The sequence below is a fragment of the Phoca vitulina genome, unplaced genomic scaffold (assembly GCF_004348235.1).
Source record: "Phoca vitulina isolate PV1807 unplaced genomic scaffold, GSC_HSeal_1.0 scaffold1, whole genome shotgun sequence".
NCBI classification, from domain to species: domain Eukaryota; kingdom Metazoa; phylum Chordata; class Mammalia; order Carnivora; family Phocidae; genus Phoca; species Phoca vitulina.
Window position 1 is genome coordinate 21,992,948 of NW_022589704.1, and position 21,076 is coordinate 22,014,023.

At 36.5% G+C, this 21,076-nt stretch overlaps 1 protein-coding gene across 1 annotated transcript in view; it reads left to right on the forward strand.

The window, feature by feature from the left end:
- The window catches only part of ABCA12 (ATP binding cassette subfamily A member 12), a 167,568-nt gene that overhangs the window by 106,055 nt on the left and 40,437 nt on the right, over nt 1-21,076 (forward strand). The window contains exons 20-28 of the mRNA XM_032413454.1: nt 2,264-2,354; nt 4,534-4,713; nt 5,275-5,590; nt 8,554-8,668; nt 14,612-14,941; nt 16,015-16,084; nt 16,173-16,307; nt 17,909-18,064; nt 18,988-19,174. Of these exons, the coding sequence (XP_032269345.1) occupies nt 2,264-2,354; nt 4,534-4,713; nt 5,275-5,590; nt 8,554-8,668; nt 14,612-14,941; nt 16,015-16,084; nt 16,173-16,307; nt 17,909-18,064; nt 18,988-19,174 (1,580 nt within the window). The remainder of the gene's footprint in view (nt 1-2,263; nt 2,355-4,533; nt 4,714-5,274; nt 5,591-8,553; nt 8,669-14,611; nt 14,942-16,014; nt 16,085-16,172; nt 16,308-17,908; nt 18,065-18,987; nt 19,175-21,076) is intronic.

The window sequence follows — 21,076 nt, forward strand, 5'->3', positions numbered from 1 at the left end:
ATAAAGTTTATATTATAATATTATAAATAATAAAATACATATCTGAAACAGATATTTAATAATTTAATTAATATAAAAAAGTAAACTTTCATCAAACATCTTCCCCACAATTTACTATTAAATTTGGTTCTAATTTTAAGTATGCTCATTTTAAGTGGCCTCTGGTTTTTTTTTTTTTGGATGAATCTTATGTAACAAAGACCATTTGAGTAGTACTTTATTGACATATATATTTTCCTAAATGGAAGATTGCTTCTTTTTTCCTAAAACTTTTTTTCTGTGGAGCAGAAAAAAAAACCCCTACACATATGATTTCATTAAGGAAAGTTTTGTTGGCAAAAGCAATGAATGAACAAAGGACATGATCTATACCATGTCCATAAAGGGGCCATCATCTAATGGAAGCAACTTTATTCTGTTCTAGACCAAAATAAATCCTTATTCTAAGTTATTGAGGACAAACTTATTTCTACAAATGTACACAGAATTTGAAATTTAAAGCTTTTAGCATCACACCTGGCTTTGCCAAAGTGAACCCCTAGGAAAAGGTGTAAGACACTCGATCTACAGTTTATGAATCTCTAAAAGGAGTATCTTGATAGCCACTGCATAGATTTGTGAGGATCATATGTGTGGAAGCATGTAAAAATAGTATTATGTATCTTAGGACTGATTGCAAAAGGAGTGGTGGGAGAATGGCCATACTGCTCCTTGGATCATCTCTGAATTGCACCTGACGCAGTGCTTTGTTTATTACTAATGCTCTGATTCAGTTTTTCCCTGACGCACAAATTACTTCCTGGTAAATAGTGAGACTTTAAAGGACTTGGGTAGCGTGGTATGAGCTGTGTCATAGCCATTGGTCTACATGCTGCCAACTACTCTTAGACCCCTCAGCACCTATGGACTTAGCGAATTAATTCTACTGTATATGTGCTCTGTTAATACATATTATTCTTAATCATGTATCTCCATGATAACAAAACTGAAGATCTTGGTAGGAAGGACAGAATAATAAGAGGTACTGACTTGTCCTCTAAAGGGAAAACCAACTTAAGCCTGGCTCACATAAAAACTAGCCCATGAATTAACACATAAGATAAACATTTTTTTAATCAAGTTGAATTCTCTGCCTTCAACTTTCTCCTTGGCCCTTACTAACTTTGTGTCCTTAGGGGACCTCAAGGTGTTATGGAAAACTGTGCAAGAAAATTAAGGTAAACTGTATTAGACAGTGCCCAGTACACAGTAACATCTCAGTAAGTGTTACCTAGTTGTACTTCTACAGTGGTTGAAGCTATGTCTCCTAATTTGGAAGATAGCTGTAACAGTCTTTATATGTCAAAGCATTTATGCTTTTTAAAAAATTTTCAGTCTTTCCATGGATATAGAGTAATTTAAAGTTTTATCATCAGTTCATTTTTCTATGTTCACATAATTGTGCTTTTTACAATATAAAATGATATTATAGCAATTTACATGTGACTGTTCTGATAAGATGAGTCATTCATCCCTGCTTTACAGAAAAGTAACATGAAGCTGGAAAAAACCGAGTGCTTGCTGAGAGCCCATAGCTAGCTAGGAAGTAGTAGAAGTAGGGTACCAAACAACTGTGATATGAAATTCCATATAGACATCACAATTTTTTAAAGATTTTATTTATTTATTTGACAGAGAGAGATAGACAGTGAGAGAGGGAATACAAGCAGGGGGGGAGTGGGAGAGGGAGAGCAGGCTTCCCGCCAAGCAGGGAGCCTGATGCGGGGATCGAATCCCAGGAACTTGGGATCATGACCTGAGCCGAAGGCAGATGCTTAACGACTGAGCCACCCAGGCACCCCTAGATATCACAATTTTTAAAAGTTGTTTTAGTTTGTTTCAGTTGAACAAAATTCAACTATGAAATTCAACCACTATAATTGTGCACAGCATATATCAAAAAACAAATGATGTGATAGCCATGGGTAAACTGACTGTTATGTTGAATATAGTTTCTTACTGTTGATAATTGGAGTCAGATCTGGTTACTTTAGCATGCTGACCAATTTGTGTCTATAGATAAGAAAAACCCAGCCTTTCTAGTCATTAGCAGCTGTATACCTTCTCTTTCTTTCTCAAGGATTTGTATGTGAGCACTACTTGGTGATGCATTGATAATGCGGAGTGGTGGTTACTTCATTTCACTGCAGGTATTATTAGAGAGACAATGATTAGATGTGTTTTCTTCTTGTATTGAAACTGATTCCCTATTATTATTTGTTAGAATACTCTAAGGAACCCCTTTGTGCAAGTTTTTGTGAAATTCTCTGTGGGACTCGATGCTGTTGAACTATTGAAACAGATAGATGAACTCGGTAAGTCCAGATTCACAAAACTTTTGTTCACTAGTCATGTCAAAAATGGGAAAAGCATGGTTGCATTTAAAAACTTTTTGTTTTCTTCTGTATTTGATTTTTAGCTAGTTATTCTAAGTAGAATCCTGGATATATCTATCCATCTTTTCCCCAGATAGTTGTATAATTATAAGTAGTAACAGCTGTTTGGATACCCAGTATCTGCAGTTAGTTTCAACAATTACATACTTCATGTAAATGCAGCTTTTCCTACAATCATTGGTAGGTTGCTAGGTTGCTAGAAATAGGAGGACACTTTTTTTTTTTTTGATAACTTGATGAAAAGCAGGTCCTTAAGGACAAAGAAAGATGAAATGGTTTATGTCTGGCCATATTTAACATTTTATCTCCACGGGCCTCAGTTACCACTTTGACTAACCCAGAATGTACCTGGAAGAAGTTATTGAGTTAGCAAAAGCAAAACAAAGCAATGAAGAGACTCAAAAGAAAATAAACTTAAATCAGTATTCAAGGTTGGATCCTCCTTTCACGGTCATTTAAAAGGAACAGGCAAAGAGAATCAAAGGAAGCTGTCTGAACTTATGCATTCCCTCTGCCACATCCCCACCTTCAACCTAAGGGATGCAAGACATCTAATTCAGTCTGTGTCTGATTCACTGTTGCTATGCAACCACAGGGATGAGGAAGGGATTGAGAGCATCTGAATTTGGCTGCAGTAGAGCAAGTGCCCCTCCTCCTCCCTGGTGCTACTGGGACATAAGTGACATGGGTTATAAACCCGTAGGGAAGAATTATATTTACATTTGTCTTGTATATAGTTGTGTGCACTTTATGATAGTTGACTGAATTTGATTAAAGAAAGATATTAGTGGATTTATTCTCTACAAGTATCATTTGGTTAAGAAACCATTTGATCAAAATATCAGAAATATACTACAAAGTTCTTACATGAGTTTTATCTTCCTAACTTTAAATATAGGAGGGGAGTTCTAGAATTTAAAATTAGACTAAAATGAATGTATCAGTGAGACTTGATGTTCCTATAATTGTATATATAACTTGGTATCTAAGAGTTTATATAGTTTGAACTGAGGGAGCACTGACCCTCATAGCTCTTCTTCAATCCTCTGGGCCAGCATGTCTAAGGAATCCCTGGTGGTGTGATTTCCAATGGCCGCTGGAGGCCACTGTTTTACCACAACCACAGTTTTACCCCTCCCCCATCAAGGTCTATATCAAACAAACCATTTCACTTTAAATTCTAATGAGAAATGCACTTAGTAAGTTGCCCTCTGTGAGAAATTAAGTCTTACATTGGACTGTGGAAGAGTCATGTTTGGGTTTTGTGAGGAGGGATTTATGATACTCACAATATTCTTGGTATTCATGATGATCGAGTCAGTGAAAATTTAATTGGCCAAGTGATTTATTAACTTGCAATTTCATATTTACCCTTTGTCTCGGTTGACTTCCTCATAAGGAATCATGAAATTGAAGAGCAATTAAATCCTCTTTCTTCCAGAGTAATTACCTGAAATAAAATCTTGATCATTTTGTCTAGATTAGCACAGATATCAATAGAAATAACTCACATGAGGTGTTAAACAGTTTTAAAAAGTTGTCTACTCTGTGGCATAGATTCTCACAGTCTCCTAAGAAATGATTCTGTAGCACACCTTATTGAATGATATAGTTTATTTGTTCTATACATTCTACATAGATTTTCCTTTGTTTAAATTCTTACATTCACATTCCCTGAACAAAGTAAGTGTGTCCATTTATTGGAAACGTTCATCTCTAGTTTTCTTTCTGACTATAGGTAGATGTATTTTTTTAAATTATTCACCTCTAGTCACTGGTTAACTAAATTGTAGCAGAATATACTTTTAAGTTGGCTTGTATCACTCTTTGAACTTGGGTCTCCTTTATTGGTACTAGCTCAAAGTTCTCTTCAATGAATATTTGCACACCTGGACACATTTTCCCAGGTGTTACTAGATATTTTTATTACCAGATATTTTAGAATAAATTCTAGTAAATTCTACAACTTCCTATTACTCATAATCTAGTATAATGGTAAGTACTGACTCAAAAGTCAGTATTTTGTCTCATTACTACTAGAAACATTACAATACAACATTATAATATATATTTTGTCTATTTTGCTTTGCTTTTTTAGATATTCTAAGGCTGAAATTAGAAAACAGCATTGACATCATTGATCAGCTCAACACGCTATCTTCCCTGACAGTAAATATTTCCTCCTGTATATTATATGACCGTATTCAGGCAGCAAAAAGCATAGATGAAATGGAGAGAGAGGCCAAAAGGCTTTACAAAAGCAATGAACTCTTTGGAAGTAAGTGTTATTCTACTAGAGTTTGAGCTTCTCTTTGTACTAAAATTGGCCAAATTCTTCCCTTACCCCTTTCATCAAGAACTCAGGAAAGTAGTCTGGAGGGGGGGAGGGTCACTGTTCCCTCTGATGTCCTTAGAAATGAAAACCTTTCATGTAGTCAACCCACTATATTGTCTGACAAGATTTCCACAAATGTGTGATTTTGTTGGCATGGTTAAAATGAAGACTGAAATGGATTACATAGTTACAGGGTGAAGTTGAGTCCATAATCAGTCAAGATTATTCATTTTATTGTGTTTTTTTTTTTATTTTAGTAAGTGGCTTAGAGTGATATATTTAATCTGGCCACTTAGTTTGTAATTATATTCTCAAACTCCTGCTTTGAATCTCTGAAGTTGTCACTTCCAATTAGCCATCTTTTCTGTAAATTAGGAGCCTGAACTTACTGTCACATTACAAACTCAATTGCCTGTTTGGCTGCCCCCTAAGTATACCCTCCAAACAATGAATAATGTCAACCATAAAATAACCTTTCTGCTGTTGTTGCCATTTTATTTTTAGGTGTTATTTTTAAGCTTCCTTCTAACAGAAGCCGGCACAGAGGCTATGACTCTGAAGATGTATCTCTTCCTCCTGTCATAAAATATACCATCCGCATGAGTCTCAAGACTGCACAGACCACAAGAAGCATAAGGACCAAGATTTGGGCCCCGGGGCCACACAATTCTCCATCACATAACCAGATCTATGGCAGGGCTTTTGTTTACTTACAGGATAGTATTGAGAGAGCAATCATTGAATTGCAGACTGGAAGAAACTCCCAGGAAGTAGCTGTCCAGGTCCAGGCAATTCCATATCCCTGCTACATGAAAGACAAGTAAGTCTGGGTGGCTGGAGCCCCTTTTAATAGCCAACCACTTTTTTGAGAACTCATTTCTGCATATTCATTCACATGGATCAAGTGAAAAAGATCTCTTTCACGAAATTTTTGTCAAATGCTTGTTTCCAGGAAAGGGTCCACACCACAGGACACAGCTCCACTGCAGCTGCTCATTGTTACCAAAATGATGGTCAAGTCCTTACCAAATGATTCAAGTTTTCTTAATCATAACCCTTAGCTTTCCAAGGACTATGGCCCTTGAATCAGGAGAATTCAGACCTGAGTGCAGGGCTGCACGATTTGAATGCTACCCACTCTCTATTGGTCTTCCCTTTCTCTAAACAAGACAATCTTAACATCTCTTCCAACTCTCAAATTTTATTAAAAATCTACAAGTACATGGCCAACCTTAAGGAAGAATTTTGATAAAACACATCATTGATCTCTAAGATAAGTATTATGCTATCTAAACCTATGTTATGCACTACCAGTCCACTTGCTAGGAATCTTCATCTAAAATGGTTTGCTGGGGCACCTGGGTGGTTCAGTTGGTTAAGCATCTGCCTTCAGCTCAGGTCATGATCTCAGGGTCCTGGGATCGAGCCCCGCCTCGGGCTTGCTGCTCAGCAGGGAGAACTGCTTCTCCCTCAGCCTCTCCCCCTGTTCCTGCTTTCTCTCTCCCTCAAATAAAGTCTTTAAAAAATAAACAAAAATAAATAAAATGATTTGCTAAATGGATAAAAAATGCAAAGACCATGTTTTAGACAACTGAATTTGAATGGTCAAGAAATCTGCCAGTCAAGTAGCAGTGACTGACTCTTCCACTCTGACCATAGTCAGGCTCATCCTCCTACGTAAAAGCTGGAGGCTGAATATTACTTTAAAGAAATTGCACTGGTTATCCAGCCCAATTACTGCAGTTTATATACAATTCAGATGGTTCTGGACTTTTTTTTTTTTTTTTCCATTTTTCTTTCTATCAATGCGTCTGTCTCCTTTGGCTGCTTCAAGAGCTCTAGATGAAATGAGGTCATGTAACCCTCTGTGTGGCAGCGATACGGGGAGACGGATGAGGATTCCATCCGTGGGTTGTCAAGGTTAGCTGTGTGTTGTGGAGGCCAGTCAGCTTCTTGCAGCCTGAACTGTGTGTGAACTGCAGTGGCTTTCATGAATAGCAATGACCTGTGGGTTCAATTAAAAGAAAATTCTCATCTATTTTCCTGCTCATCTTTTTCCCCTTGTAAATTTTGGTACCTAGGACGGTGGGTACCTGGATTTTCTTTTTTAAGAAGAAAAGTAAACTGTACTCTACCTTCTTCGTAGGAGAATATGATCATAGTATCTTCCATATACATATAAATTCTTTATTGCATCCAAAGTGCTCCCACATATATTATTTCCTTTGTTCTACCCAACAACCTCAGTAAGGTAAGCAGGAGCAGGTATCATTAACCATATTTTCCTGATGAAAAAAACTGAAATCCAAAAGGGTTAAGTAACATGTCCAAAGTTGAATAGCTAGTACCTTACTGGTTCTTCAGCTAGGAGACGAGCATTTTCTCCTTATATTAAACCAAACCAATCTTAAAATACACAATCACTTGGAAGAAACATTACAGGGGATATGTTATTAATTAATGAGGGCCTTTGCCTAATTCTGGGGCCAGAAACACCATTAGGGCTGGACTTGAACCAAAAGAAAACTCATTCAACAAATATTGTTTAAGTGCCTACCCCATGCCAGATAGTTTCCCAGGAATAAAAAAAATTGGATATGACCCCAACCCTCACTCTTTCCTCATCCAAGAAAAAAGCCCAAATAACCGTCATATCTTTGATGGTGATACACTTCTGATGCTAAAGTTATAATGAATGATGGTGATGTCATGTTGCATTAATATTTGCATTTTTCATGAGGAACTTCAAGGTAATTCCTTAGCCTTACAGATTAAAAAGGAAATGGCCTCGGTACCGTTCTCCAAGTGAAAATGTCAGTGGAGCCTACTATGGAAAACAGGTCAATTTAGAGTTCCTCTCACTGAAAACTACTCATTGGCCTTACCCCATAGAAAGGTAGCTAGTGTCAGAACCATGATTCTCAAACTATGATCCCTGTACCAACAACATGGACATCACCTGGGAAATTGTTTAAAATGCAAATTCTTTATCCCACCCCAGATATATTAAATCAGAAGCTTATGGGCGAGGCTCAGAAATCTGTGTTTTAGTAAGCCCTTCAGGTGATTGTGATGCATGGTTAACTTTGAGAAACACTGCATTGGAACTTTCTGGTATCATAGGCAGACCACTCAGGAAATATATTTGGAGCCTGATGAAGCCTTCCAGTGACTGCCTACTTTAGCACATTATCGGAAAAGACATTGCTATACTGTGTATAAAAGATCTCCTGGAGCATTATTTTGAGGAATCCAAGTTCTTTGTTTGCATTTTAAATTGAATGCTTTGAGTTTTATTTTATTTCATTTTGGGAAATTTAGTTTAATAATAACTATGAGCTTCTAAAGAGTAGATAAATACAGTAATTTGGGAAGATATAGCTTTTAGCTAGATAAACCAATCATCATCTAATTTTATATCTGCCTTTTAGATAAGAATTTCGTTTAGACAGAAGGGTTTTGAGCTTTGCAGTTATATCTATGTAATAATTATTTTCCTAGACAGGACATACTCAAACACGCTCTAAACAATATGGTAATTTTATCTAACAATCCAGAGCTGTTTTTCACTTTTGCAACATTACAGCAAGAAAATCATGGGTGTACTGTTAAGTCAGCTTCACACTTCATAAATAAAGGAGCAATATTAATGACTATTCTCAATTTCAAAACAGGAGTATAATTCACTGCGAGAGAGGATGTGTTCTTTACATATTACAGTCTGCACAGATGATACTCACTGGGTCCCTGAATTTTTGTTTTTATGTCTCTGTTTTTTTACAGCTTCCTAACCAGTGTCTCTTATTCTCTTCCAATTGTGCTCATGGTGGCCTGGGTTGTATTTATAGCTGCATTTGTGAAAAAGCTTGTTTATGAGAAAGATCTCCGGCTTCATGAGGTATGTCGAGAATCTCCTCTTACTATGAGTAAGATCTATTTGTGTAATAATTACTATGATTTTCATCATGCCTATACAAACTCAGAAAGCCTGACCCATTCCTCATGAATTTAAAAAGAAAAATATTTTATGAATCATAAAGGCAGCTGATATGGCAATATTCTGTTTTCTCACAAAGTTATATAGAATTCATTTTATAAGTACCTCTAGAAAATGAAATATAAATAATTCTGAATAAAATCTGAGTACAATTTATGATCCTGACAGTAATTTTGTCCAAGAAGTTCCTATAGGACTTAGGATCTAACACAGGAAGTTTAAATAATAACTAGTAAGGCAGGAAGACTGTTGGCATGGTAACTAAATGAGTCCAAGTGAAAATAGATGCAGATATATGGACATAGACGCAGACGTAGTCATGGACAGACAGATGGCTTGTTTCAGCTCTCATGAAGCAAATTCTCTTTCCAGCATACCTTGTCTTCTTCAATTATCTTCTCCTCTATCTTCCACTGATTCATGATTTATAGCGACTAAGAATTTTATGTTATGCTACTGACTAGGTGAATAATATAATGATGAAAGACAGGACCTGGGATGTAAAGCATGATCTCTTCTGGAGCATGTTCCTCATCATTATCTCCAAATCCCAAATATCTTACTTCTTTTTAGAATTTATGAAACAGCATTGTGTGATTTGGGGATTGTATTGGAATAAGAACTATGTTATCTGCCCATCCTGTAATAAGTCCATTCTTACACTCACTCATGGAGCAAAAAGAAAGCAGAAACACTTCAAAACTGGGGCACAATAATTACTGCAAGGCCTGGCTGACAGCCTGACATAATGAGGTTAGAGTAACCTGTTAGCCCACTTGCGCTTTCCAGACTGACTTTGCCAATGCTTCCAGGCAATTGATTCTTTCTCCTCACAAGGTACAAATTACTGCTTCATGTTTCTGTGAGCTCAGCATCAGGCTTCCAGGGGTGTCTTAGGGTTTGAACCAATACTTCTTACCTTTTCTATTTGAATTCTGGTTGATCCTCACAGCTGCATTTTTTGTATTTCAGTTATAATTTGGTAAACCTCTCGTCAACTGGTTTGAGTTCTGTTGTATTCAGGACTCTGTGCAATGCTTTCTTAATTCCAATTTAGAAACTTGAATCCATGCCCTAAACCAGAATTTTGGTTGCAAGCACCTACCTTATGTTTCTCTTTCAGGTTCCTGGTACTCAGAAGTGAATCTTTACAGATTAAAGGGAAACTTTAAAGTTGAAAACTGTGATAGAAATTGAGTTCTTTTCCACTTCAAAATAAATATCTACCTTAAAAATAGTATTTGTAGTAGAAACACACAGTAAATATAAGTATTATATTGTGTATATGTTATACACACACTGTATTATTTTGTGTTTGAAGATGATGCTCTTTGACTGCATCTATGGATGCCACAAAAATAACGAAGCATAATGAAGAGTTCTTTCTTAATTGAAGACATGAAAGACATACTTTTAATGATGATCCAATTTCTGTTTGGTAGCTTTGTGTCTTCATTTTGCATGCATCTACTTTCAAAATTTAACTACCTGATCTTGGGGGTCAAAGTCATATAGTACAAGATCACCAAACGTGGAATCAGAGAATCGGGCTTTGAGTCTTCCAGTTCACTTGGGCTCAATCCATTAAACTTTCTAAGTCTTACTATCTAGACTTAATTCAGCAATACATTTCCAGAATGTGGCTCTCTCATTGCCACAACAAGAAAGGCATTCAATCATCCATATTTTATCAGTTCTAAGGTCAAGATTTTTTTCCTTGCTTCTTAAAGCCTCTGAAATTGGGATGCATTTGATAAGGTGTCATCATTTATTTGGTGGTGATTTTTCTTTCTTGCTGCCATGTCAAATAATGGCATGTCTTAAAATCAGCAGCATCCTGGGCGCCTGGGTGGCTCAGTCATTAAGCGTCTGCCTTTGGCTCAGGTAATGATCCCAGGGTCCTGGGATCGAGTCCCACATCGGGCTCCCTCCTCGAGGGGAAGCCTGCTTCTCCCTCTCCCACTCCCGCTGCTTGTGTTCTTGCTCTCGCTATCTCTGTCTCTGTCAAATAAATAAATAAAATCTTTAAAAAAAAAATCAGCAGCATCCTAAATTCAAAGGAGTTCAGTCTATTTGTGAGATGAATTGATGGAACTGGGACTGGAATAAGTGGAATATTCTCAATGCCTCCTGCTCAGCCTTCCTGTACTGCCCATGGTTCTCATCTTCCCTCCTCCTTTTTAAAAGTGAAAAAGCTAAGCCCACTGAGAGGTGACTTGCTGAAAACTGCAGAGCTAGTTAGTGGTAGATCTAGGTCTGGAACTCGAATGTCTTGACTTTCAACCAATCCTTTTCCACAGTATAGCTGCTTTCCCTCTCACAATCTTATTTTGGTAGCATAGACCCTTAAAGACTTTTGAAGATGATGATGGAAAATCTGTTAGGTTCCCAGAGACTCAAAATCACTTTTAATACCATCATCTTAATATTCACTAAGTTCTAAAGCTTTTAATTCTCTACATCCTTCTCATTCCAATTAAATTTTTAAAAAAGGTTAAAAAAATTACCTTTTTCCTCCTGTAACTGTTCTTAAATCTGGGCAAGAAAACCAAGTTAGTTGCTATTCCAGTGAAGCCATTAATCCTTGACCTTGTTATAGTATGACTCCAGTGAATTCCTTTAACTTGTTAAAGGAATTAGCACAAATATTAATGCCCAATAAGTTTGTCGATGAAATTAAGCCTGTAGTTAAAAAAAAAAAAAAACTATTTTGAAATGACTTTCAGTTGGGTTTTGTTCTGTGTTCCTTGTTTTTAACAATTAAAATATTAAAGCTATACAAAAAATTGATTTACAACACACAGAAAAATACTTTTTGACATTATTTTCTTGATTTATGAGTTAGCTTCTAATGTAAGTCATTTATGGAGATTCCAATGCTTATATTCAGCTGGGACAAAATTTGGAGGTGTTCTTTCTCAGTTCATAGATAATCTAAAATATCTGTGGTCTGGAGAGATGTTACCAAGAATTATGTAAGGGATTTTAGTCCTTTGGTGCTTCACGTTAGACAATGTTTATGTCTCCTTGATAGACACTATCCATCATACTAGTGGGAATTTGGAACATTTCAGGTAGTGATCACAACATCCTTTATATCTTACTAAAAAGCAGTAATATAAATATCTAGTGTTAAGAAAAATTTTTTAGTTTAGGTATAAAATGGTATTACTCCTTATAAATTAGTGCTTGACATATATGAATATTTGTGATTTCTTTTCCTGAAAGCATTAATGTCAACCCCTGTGCATAAGCTTCTCTTGAATGTGGCAATACATTTATCCCAAATCTTACAGAATCTCTTCTCTTTATCTTCTGCCATAAACTGGAGTAAACTCTGACCACTGTGTAGAGGGGTTTTCCTTGAGCAACAGGTTATCAGATATTGATGAATTGCTTCAGGCAGGTTTGGGAGGCTTGAGACAGGTGATTCTTTGATTGCAAAGCTGGCACCTGACATATGTCACTCTGAGGAGCATCTAACGACATCCAGGAAAGCACAGCCGGACGTTCTCTGTGGGCCATCTTCCATCAGCAAGTTTGGTCTTGTTTATTATAACGAAGTTGGCCGTGAATCTGGATAATTTATGGATGACTTATATGCTCTCGTTGCTCTTTCTCTTTATGAATAACAGCTGTTCTCCTCATGGCATAAAATCCTGAAGTTTAACACTGAAGTTTCATGCTAGAATGTTAAATAGTGAACACTTTTGGAGGCACCTAACTCAGTCCGTTTCAGTAAGAAGCAGTGATCATTCTCCAACTTTACCAACGCTCAGGAAAAAGGAATCTGATCTCGAGTCTTGAAAATTTCAAAATTACAATGATAAACACCTTTAGTCTGGTCTTCAGATTTGCCAGATTATCTTTTAATAAGGCTATGAACTAGATATATAATGTATATTATATATATGTGTGTATATATATATATATATATATATATATATATGTTTTGAAGCTATCAATTTGGGGGAAGAAAACATGTTTGTACACACCAAGACAGCTTTATTTCATGTCCTTGATAGTGTCCTAGATATTTTATATCCACCTTGTGAAATATGCTGACATTGTGTCCTACTGACATGCACTGCTATTGGAGAGGAGATATTTTTCGTATAAGGCACATGAAATTAGGTGGTGAATATCAGCTTTGGAGTAGTTATATGGGTCCCATAACTCCCCAGTTAATTATAAACTCAATTAAATCTCAAAACAAATAGGAAAGGCAAATAAAAAGAGCTAACATGATCATGGTCATAATTGAATAGGCGAGTGTCTCTAAAATGCAGTCATCAAACATGACACAGTAATTTTCTCAAATGGGTTGGGGAGTAGAGAGAAAATTTCGAAAATAAGACCTGTGAGATATTTTCTCATACCGAAATGTAATTTTGTTTTCAATGATAGATGCGTAACAACTGGAAGAAACCTTCCATAGTGCATCTTCGCTCCATGCTGGTTTTTTTTACTTTGACCCCCACTTCCATTCCTATGGAAACATAAGTTGAGTCTTTACTGCAAAGGGCGGAAGGCCTGGGAGGAGAGAAGCAGTAAGGAGGGAGGAAGGTGAGGAAGAGGACAAAGTTAAGAGGAAAAGTCACAGGCTTTTTCTCAGTGGTGATTAGCTTAAGGCCCACAGCTTCGACTGTTGGCAGTCAGTTGGCTGTTTCCATGGCAACAGGAGGAGCAGCAGAGTTATCAAAATGTGATAAGTTGCAAAGGCAGAAAGTAAAATTCACTATTTTACGTGTAGAGCAAAAGATTCAGCACGTTCCTTTTTTTTTTCTAGACAAGTTAGTTTTAAAGAAGGAGGACATTGAAAATCCTTGAATTTACCCAAAATACTGGATTATAAAGCTGTTAGTGGAGCTTTTCTTTTGTTCTTTTTTAAAATGGACTGTTAGATTCATAAGCTTAGCATTAATCATGTATTGTTAAAACTAGAAACCAGGATATCCAGGTTCCCTCGAAGTGCAACATGTCACCAAATTCAAGACAGCTAAGATCCAGGGGAATTTAGATCTTTCAGAATCCCTTTGAGTTAATGGTCAAACACATCATGCTGGTCTGTTTTTCTACCTTGGTGGAATGCCTTGGTCTCTAGGGATATCACTGAGTTATTAAAAAATATAAATTGAGAGAGAGGTATAGATGATCTCAGATACATGAGTTCATTTTGGGTGCATGAATGTCTTTTTGGAAAACAAAGATGACAAACCTGCCCTAAACTCCCAATGATCTTAAGGATGGGGAAGCTGTGCCAAAAGGCAGAAAGTCTCCCTTCAAAGTTTCCATGTTTTAACTCTTAGGAGTCAGGTTTATTCTCTTTCTCTCAGGAACAAGAGTACTGATTGTGTTGTCCATTAATGTTTCGTTTTAAAAAAAATGGAGCTTTATTATCTCAGTCCCTACACTGAATTTGAAATAAACCGTGTTTTTCTATGAGCTTGAAATATTCATGACTGTACAAATGTCAAATTCATGTCGTAAAATTCTGCAGGAGACACCATAAATTTTGATAATCTATTCTAAACTAATTTAATTTGGATACATTAGTTAGATACCAGTTATAAAACGAAATTGGAAAAAAAAAGAACCTCACCATCCAAATCATCCATTATACTGGGGCACTCTGAAAGCATATAATTTAAAATGGGCCGATATAAATGGTCATATTAATTTTACATAGCAAGCATGGACAAATCCTTGACTTATGAAAATCATTAAGATGCCTAGTTCCATATATATGAAGAGTCTCCTGAGCATTTTGTCATGGTGCAGAAATAATTGCTATTTGAGAGAATATTGGCTCAAAAAGTGGCTAACACTTTTTCCTTTTCGCAGTACATGAAGATGATGGGTGTGAATTCCTGCAGCCACTTTTTTGCCTGGCTTATAGAGAGCGTTGGATTTTTACTGGTGACCATCGTCATCCTCATCATTATACTCAAGTTTGGCAATATTCTTCCTAAAACAAATGGGTTCATTTTGTTCCTGTATTTTTCGGACTATAGCTTCTCAGTTATTGCCATGAGCTATCTTATCAGTGTCTTCTTCAATAACACCAACATTGCAGCCCTGATTGGAAGCCTCATCTACATCATTGCCTTTTTTCCATTTATTGTTCTGATTACAGTTGAGGATGAGTTGAGCTATGTAATAAAAGTATTCATGGTGAGTCAACTGTCACAACTGAATGGTCAGGGTGTGATAAGAATTGATTCTTCTTATGTTTTTAGACTCTTAAACTGGAAGTTCACTTATCTAATTGAAAAGTTCTGTGATTGCAAAATAAGCTTAACTGTCCTAATGATAGTTTTTCTACATTGTTGTACACTGTACAAGCATAAGACAATGAAAAAGAGACTTTTCTTAACAGCACTTCTGGTAAGAAATAATTTCTGAAGAAAGAATAGTTAAAATGTAATGTGTTACATTTTAAAGATCATCAAAAATCCTGACTTCTTCTCTGGTCCAATTCCTTAAATATCTTAAAACCTTTATTACTGGAGTTATTATCCTATATGAATAATTTTCATGGTTTTCGTAACATTCACTATTACTTATAGGCATAAAGACAAATGCACTGACAGCATATAGTCTTTTCTGCCTGTTTCAATTCAGAAGTATTGAATTAATTTAAGAAATTTAATGAAATCATTAAAAATACTTACTTTGAAATTTGGAAAGCAGAAAAATAAATCTCACTGAGAGTCATATTGAAACTTTGGTGTTTATGGAAATAGTGTTAAATAACTTTCATTTAACATTGACTGCTTTGGGTTAAAAGGACATTAAATTTCTAATGTGTTGCATTATAAGTATTCAATCAATTCATATTTTAGTATATTTTCACTCATAGTACTTCTGTTACCTGTAATCAATTTATGAAGTAAAAACATCCTCTGGCTCCTAATCGTTTATTTGATTTTAGTCTTAACATTGCATTACCCTATAATTTCCTATTTTATAAATTGCTAAGCAACATTTACCAAGTGTAGATATATATTTTGGATTTTTGACAAATATCTTCCAAGTTGTAATTTTTCTGCTTTTGTTTTCTGCTATTCCCTCTTCTCTTCCTTCAGAGTGGTAGCGGGCTTGCTAAGGGACCTCTGTATTTTTAAATATGCTTAGGGAGTTAGTGTCAATTTTACCTATATTAAGTGTCCAAAGTTTTAAGTATGTTTAGATCCCTCTTGTACAAAATCTATAAGAACTATCATTGCTGTTTATTTTCTTCACAGAGTCTGCTGTCCCCAACAGCATTCAGTTATGCAAGTCAGTACATTGCAAGATATGAGGAGCAAGGCATTGGTAGGCTCACTTGCTTTAAAACTGGATTGTGGCATTCACAACTGCAGTATGTCTCACAGAAGAATAAATATATGTGTTCACTTTTTAGGTCTTCAGTGGGAAAATATGTACAGTTCCCCAGTTCAGGATGACACCACCTCATTTGGCTGGCTGTGCTGTCTAATCCTAGCTGATTCTTTAATTTATTTCCTTATTGCTTGGTATGTCAGGAATGTGTTTCCAGGTATGAACATACTTCCAACAGATATATTTTTCTATAGTTTTCATAACTATAAATCAGCTAATATATATTTTCTAATATTTGATTTGCCATCCCAGAACTAACCATGATTTTCCAGGATGAGATAATGCACTGGTGAATTCTTTCTCTAATGTTCCTTTATTTTATTTAATTTTAATTTTATTTTATTATTTTTATTTAAATTTTAGTTGGTTAACATACAGTGCAATATTGGTTTCAGGAGTAGAATTCAGTGATTCATCACTTACATACAACACCCAGTGCTCATCCCAACAAGTGCCCTCCTTAATACCCATTGCCCGTCTAGTCCATCCCCCACCCACCACCCTCTATCAACCCTCAGTTCGTTCTCTACTGTTAGGAGTCTCTTATGATTTGCTCCCCTCTCTCCTTTTTTTTTACCCCCTTCCCATATGTTCATCTGTTTTGTTTCTTAAATTCCACATGTGAGGGGTGCCTGGGTGGCTCAGTCGTTAAGCGTCTGCCTTCGGCTCAGGTCATGATCCCAGGGTCCTGGGATCGAGCCCCGCATCGGGCTCCCTGCTCAGCGGGAAGCCTGCTTCTCCCTCTCCCACTCTCCCTGCTTGTGTTCCTGCTCTCGCTGTGTCTCTCTCTGTCAAGAAAAAAAAAAAAAAATCTTTAAATTCCACATGTGAGTGATATCATATGGTCTTTGTCTTTCTCTGACTTATTTCACTTAGTATAATATACTGTAGCTGTATCCACATCATTGCATATGGCAAGATTTCATTCTTTATGATGGCTGAGTAATATTCCATTGTGTATGTGTACCACATCTTCTTTATCCATTCTTCGGTCGATGGACAATTAGGCTCTCTCCATAGTTTGGCTGTTGTTGATAATCTGATGTTCCTTTAAAGGATGGAGTGGATTAAGGAGCATGGAATCCAGTCTTTTCAAATGGGCTTTTGACATGTGATAAAGCAAAAACCAGATCTCTTAATTCTAAGGAAAATTTACCAAATTCTAATGGAAAACAGTAGTTGGGTCCCCCATCCTAGGTCTCAAGTAGTCATCACTTTTAACATGCTTGGGAGCTTTTCCATTCAGCCTTATTGATATTTGTACATTTTCCTAATGTTCTAAATGAATAAAAGAGTATTGTTCCATTTATATAAAATTCCTATAAAAGACAAATATGTAAAGATAGAAAGCAAATCAGTGATTGTCTAGAACTTGGGGTAGAAGCAGGGGTTATCTGTAAATGGTCATGAGAAAAATTTTTGAAGCTATAATGTATGGATGGTGGTTCTGATGCATGGATGGTGGTGATGGTTGCACAACTTTATATTTACTAAAAATCATCTACCCCTACACTTACTGTGATGAGTAAATTTTATGCCATATAATTATACCTTAATGAAGCTGTTTTTTAAAAAGAATAAAAGAGAGCTTATCTTTTTTTGCTTTACTTTGGAAACAGACTACGCTTTAGTTTGATATAGATCAAAAAAAAATGAAAATACTTTCTGAACCATATATAACATTCTGTTGTTTAGTTTCTGATGTTTCGTGTTAACAGTCAACTAATATTTACTCTTCCTAATACATTTTCATTACAGGTACATATGGTATGGCAGCTCCATGGTATTTTCCAGTCCTTCCTTCCTATTGGAAGGAGCGATTGGGATGTACAGACGGGAAACATGAGAAAAGCAATGGCCTTATGTTTACTAATATCATGATGCAGAACACGAACCCATCTGCTAGTAAGACAAGTAGGTCAACAACAAGCATTATTATGACAGAAGTGATATAAAATTTACATGACTAGTGATTTTAATTAGGTTTTTCTAAATGGCAAAATTATCATTCTTTTAGTCATGGATGAATATGTCTACACATATGTGTTTAGACTCTTACGGAGATTAAATTGTGGCTTTTTCTGGGCTCATTAGCTCAGTTGGTTAACATATGGAGCTAATTAGGCCAAGATTGTAGATCCCTTTGTGGTCCAGTTAGACACACACACAGAAAAATTTTGTGCCTGGGACACAGTCTACACCCCTAACTCCAGCCATCTGTCACTAGTCAAAAAGAGTAACCAAGGTACAAGTACAGATAATTTATCATAACCCATCACCAACACTGGACACAAACACTTGAAAGCTCATGACTTGCTGACATTGGGTAAGTAGTGCCATCTTTGCAAAGTAAGGATGACCCATATCCATGGTCTATTTGTGATGCCTGAAGCACATGTAGATAGTAATTAATGAACTGGAATCTATAAACCACAGAACTGAGCTGGCTTTGTCACTATAAAATCACACCTTGTAGACATTTTTTCCATAAGTTGGTATTATCTTTTCTGATCAGAGGAACAAGACTTAGACTGTCTTTTTAATATTCAAGATCTGCTGAATAAAGGGAAATTCATTATTATGATACTGTATTCTAGGACTACCTATTCTGACAGAAGGGTAATATCACCCTTAGAGAACGTGGTTCCTCACCCTTATTCATTCTTTAACCAGATGAGAAGGAGGCTAAAGATAATAGATCATTTGTTTCCAGAATTATTTTTACTTAGAGGGCTATATTGTTATACAGTCTTCAATTTTTAATTAAGCAAAAATCTAGCTCTAGCTGCATTTTCCTTCTTTGTGAGCTTGTAACTCTTCTCTTGATTTCCCTCCAGGTCCTGAGTACATTTTTCCCTCCAACATTGAGCCTGAACCTAAAGATCTCACAGTTGGGGTTGCCCTGCATGGGGTCACAAAGATCTATGGCTCGAAAATTGCTGTTGATAACCTCAATCTGAACTTTTATGAAGGACACATTACTTCATTGCTGGGGCCCAATGGAGCCGGGAAAACTACTACAATGTATGTTACTTTTTGAACACTTATTGTCGTGGAAGCATATTACTTAATATTTCCTCACCTCTTTCATAAAGAATAATGTTATTACATCTCCCAGATGGATTAAGATAGCTCAATTTGTTTACTATAGAATGTAGTCTAAATCATAGGTCCCATGCTGTGAGCTCAAAAGCCAGATCAGACCCACCTAGTACTTCTTAAAATGTTTAACTCAGTGCCAGTATTTTAAAATGGAGAAATGTCCCAATAAAAAGAAATGTTCTTGACATTTCTTGGATAATAGGAAGTTCGGACAACATTGGGTCCACAGTCCTAGGTAGGGACAATTGGTTGGGACTTACTGGTGACTGTTCTCTTAAAGGGAACATCTACTTTCTGATTTATTCCTGTTCCCCACAAATCTGCACTGTCTCATATGCCCAGTCTGTTCCATTTATTTGCATTTCTATTCTGGCCCATGTATAATTTTGAGTTTACACACTCTGCTATAAACACACTCAGCCCCAGCTGCTCCTTGCCTTGATTCATGAAGAAAGGAAAGAATCACCAGCCATCAGATATAGTTCAAAAAGGCTAGGAGCGGTACATGGGCTGTTCTTTCTCACTCTTCATTTAACTAGCATTTTCCTGTGTCCAAAAGGAGAAGAGATTCAAATGTTTTTAAAGTGACATTCTTTTGAATTTTTTTGTGACTCGCCACCAATGCTCCACATGGCTTTGCTGGAAGTCAGTGCTAAGATGCCGTTGCTGCCCTGGCCCTTGTTTGAGAAAGTGTCAGTTGCTAGATATCCTATTTAGTATCATCATAAGTAAGCTCAGTGACTGCCAAAATATATTCAAATTAATTTTTCTTTTGTAAATAAGAGGGGACAAAGGAAGGTTATGAAATGAGTGAATGTGTGCAGTTGCTCTTATTTATATGGCCTGTTTAAATTCAAAGTTGGCTTTCTAGTGAGCATACAGTGCTTAAAAACAGGATTTCTAATAGGCAATAAAAGAACAATGAAAAAAAAGAGATGGAGAAGGCTTTTGAAGAGGATGTAATTTTAGCTGAGAAAGTCTCAATTTTATTCTTCTGAATATAAAGAATGAATATATTGTTTGTAGTTCAATGTGTTTTTATGGGAAGAATTGCATATAATATCGATGCCCTATTTAATCCACGGTAGTCATTTAAGGTCTATTATGCACAAGGTACAAGATACTAGTTAGGTACTAAAAGAGAGAGTGGTGAGAAAATAGGTCCTTTGCCAGACTCGTGGAGCTTACATTTTATTGGAGAAGAGGGATATTAAATAGTTTCCCGGTCTACTAACCATCTGAAAGATGATGAGCAATCATCTGATACGATAGAGAATAATCACAGTGTAGAGAAAGAGACTGAAGGTGACCGATGTTCACATGGGAAGGTGAGTTAAGAGACTATGGTGGTCAGGAGCAAGTGGTGGTGTGGCTTGCACTGTGGTGTGTCTGGGAAAATGGGACATATGGGTGGAGGTAGAAAACAGAGATAGGAGGAGGATGCAAACACAACTTCTGGATCCCAGGTTTGTGCAACCAGTATATAGGTTCATCATATGGTGAAAGAGGAACATCAGTGGGGACACGGGTTTGAGGGCAAAGATCCTGAATTAAGTTTTAAACATGTTGAGTTTGAGGATCCTGTAAGACATCTCATGGAGAAGTGGCACTATCTGTTGGATGTATAGTACAAACCTGGAACTGAGTGATGAGGTCTCGACTAGAGTTAAAAATTTGAGACTCCATGACCTAGAGATACTATCTGATGCCAGGGAAGTGTGTGAGTTTGCTCAAGGAGAGAGTGTAGTTGCAATTAAAGTTTAAAACCATGATCATCATTGTTACCATGGCCCCATCCCCATCATTGTCACTGGGTAGCATTTA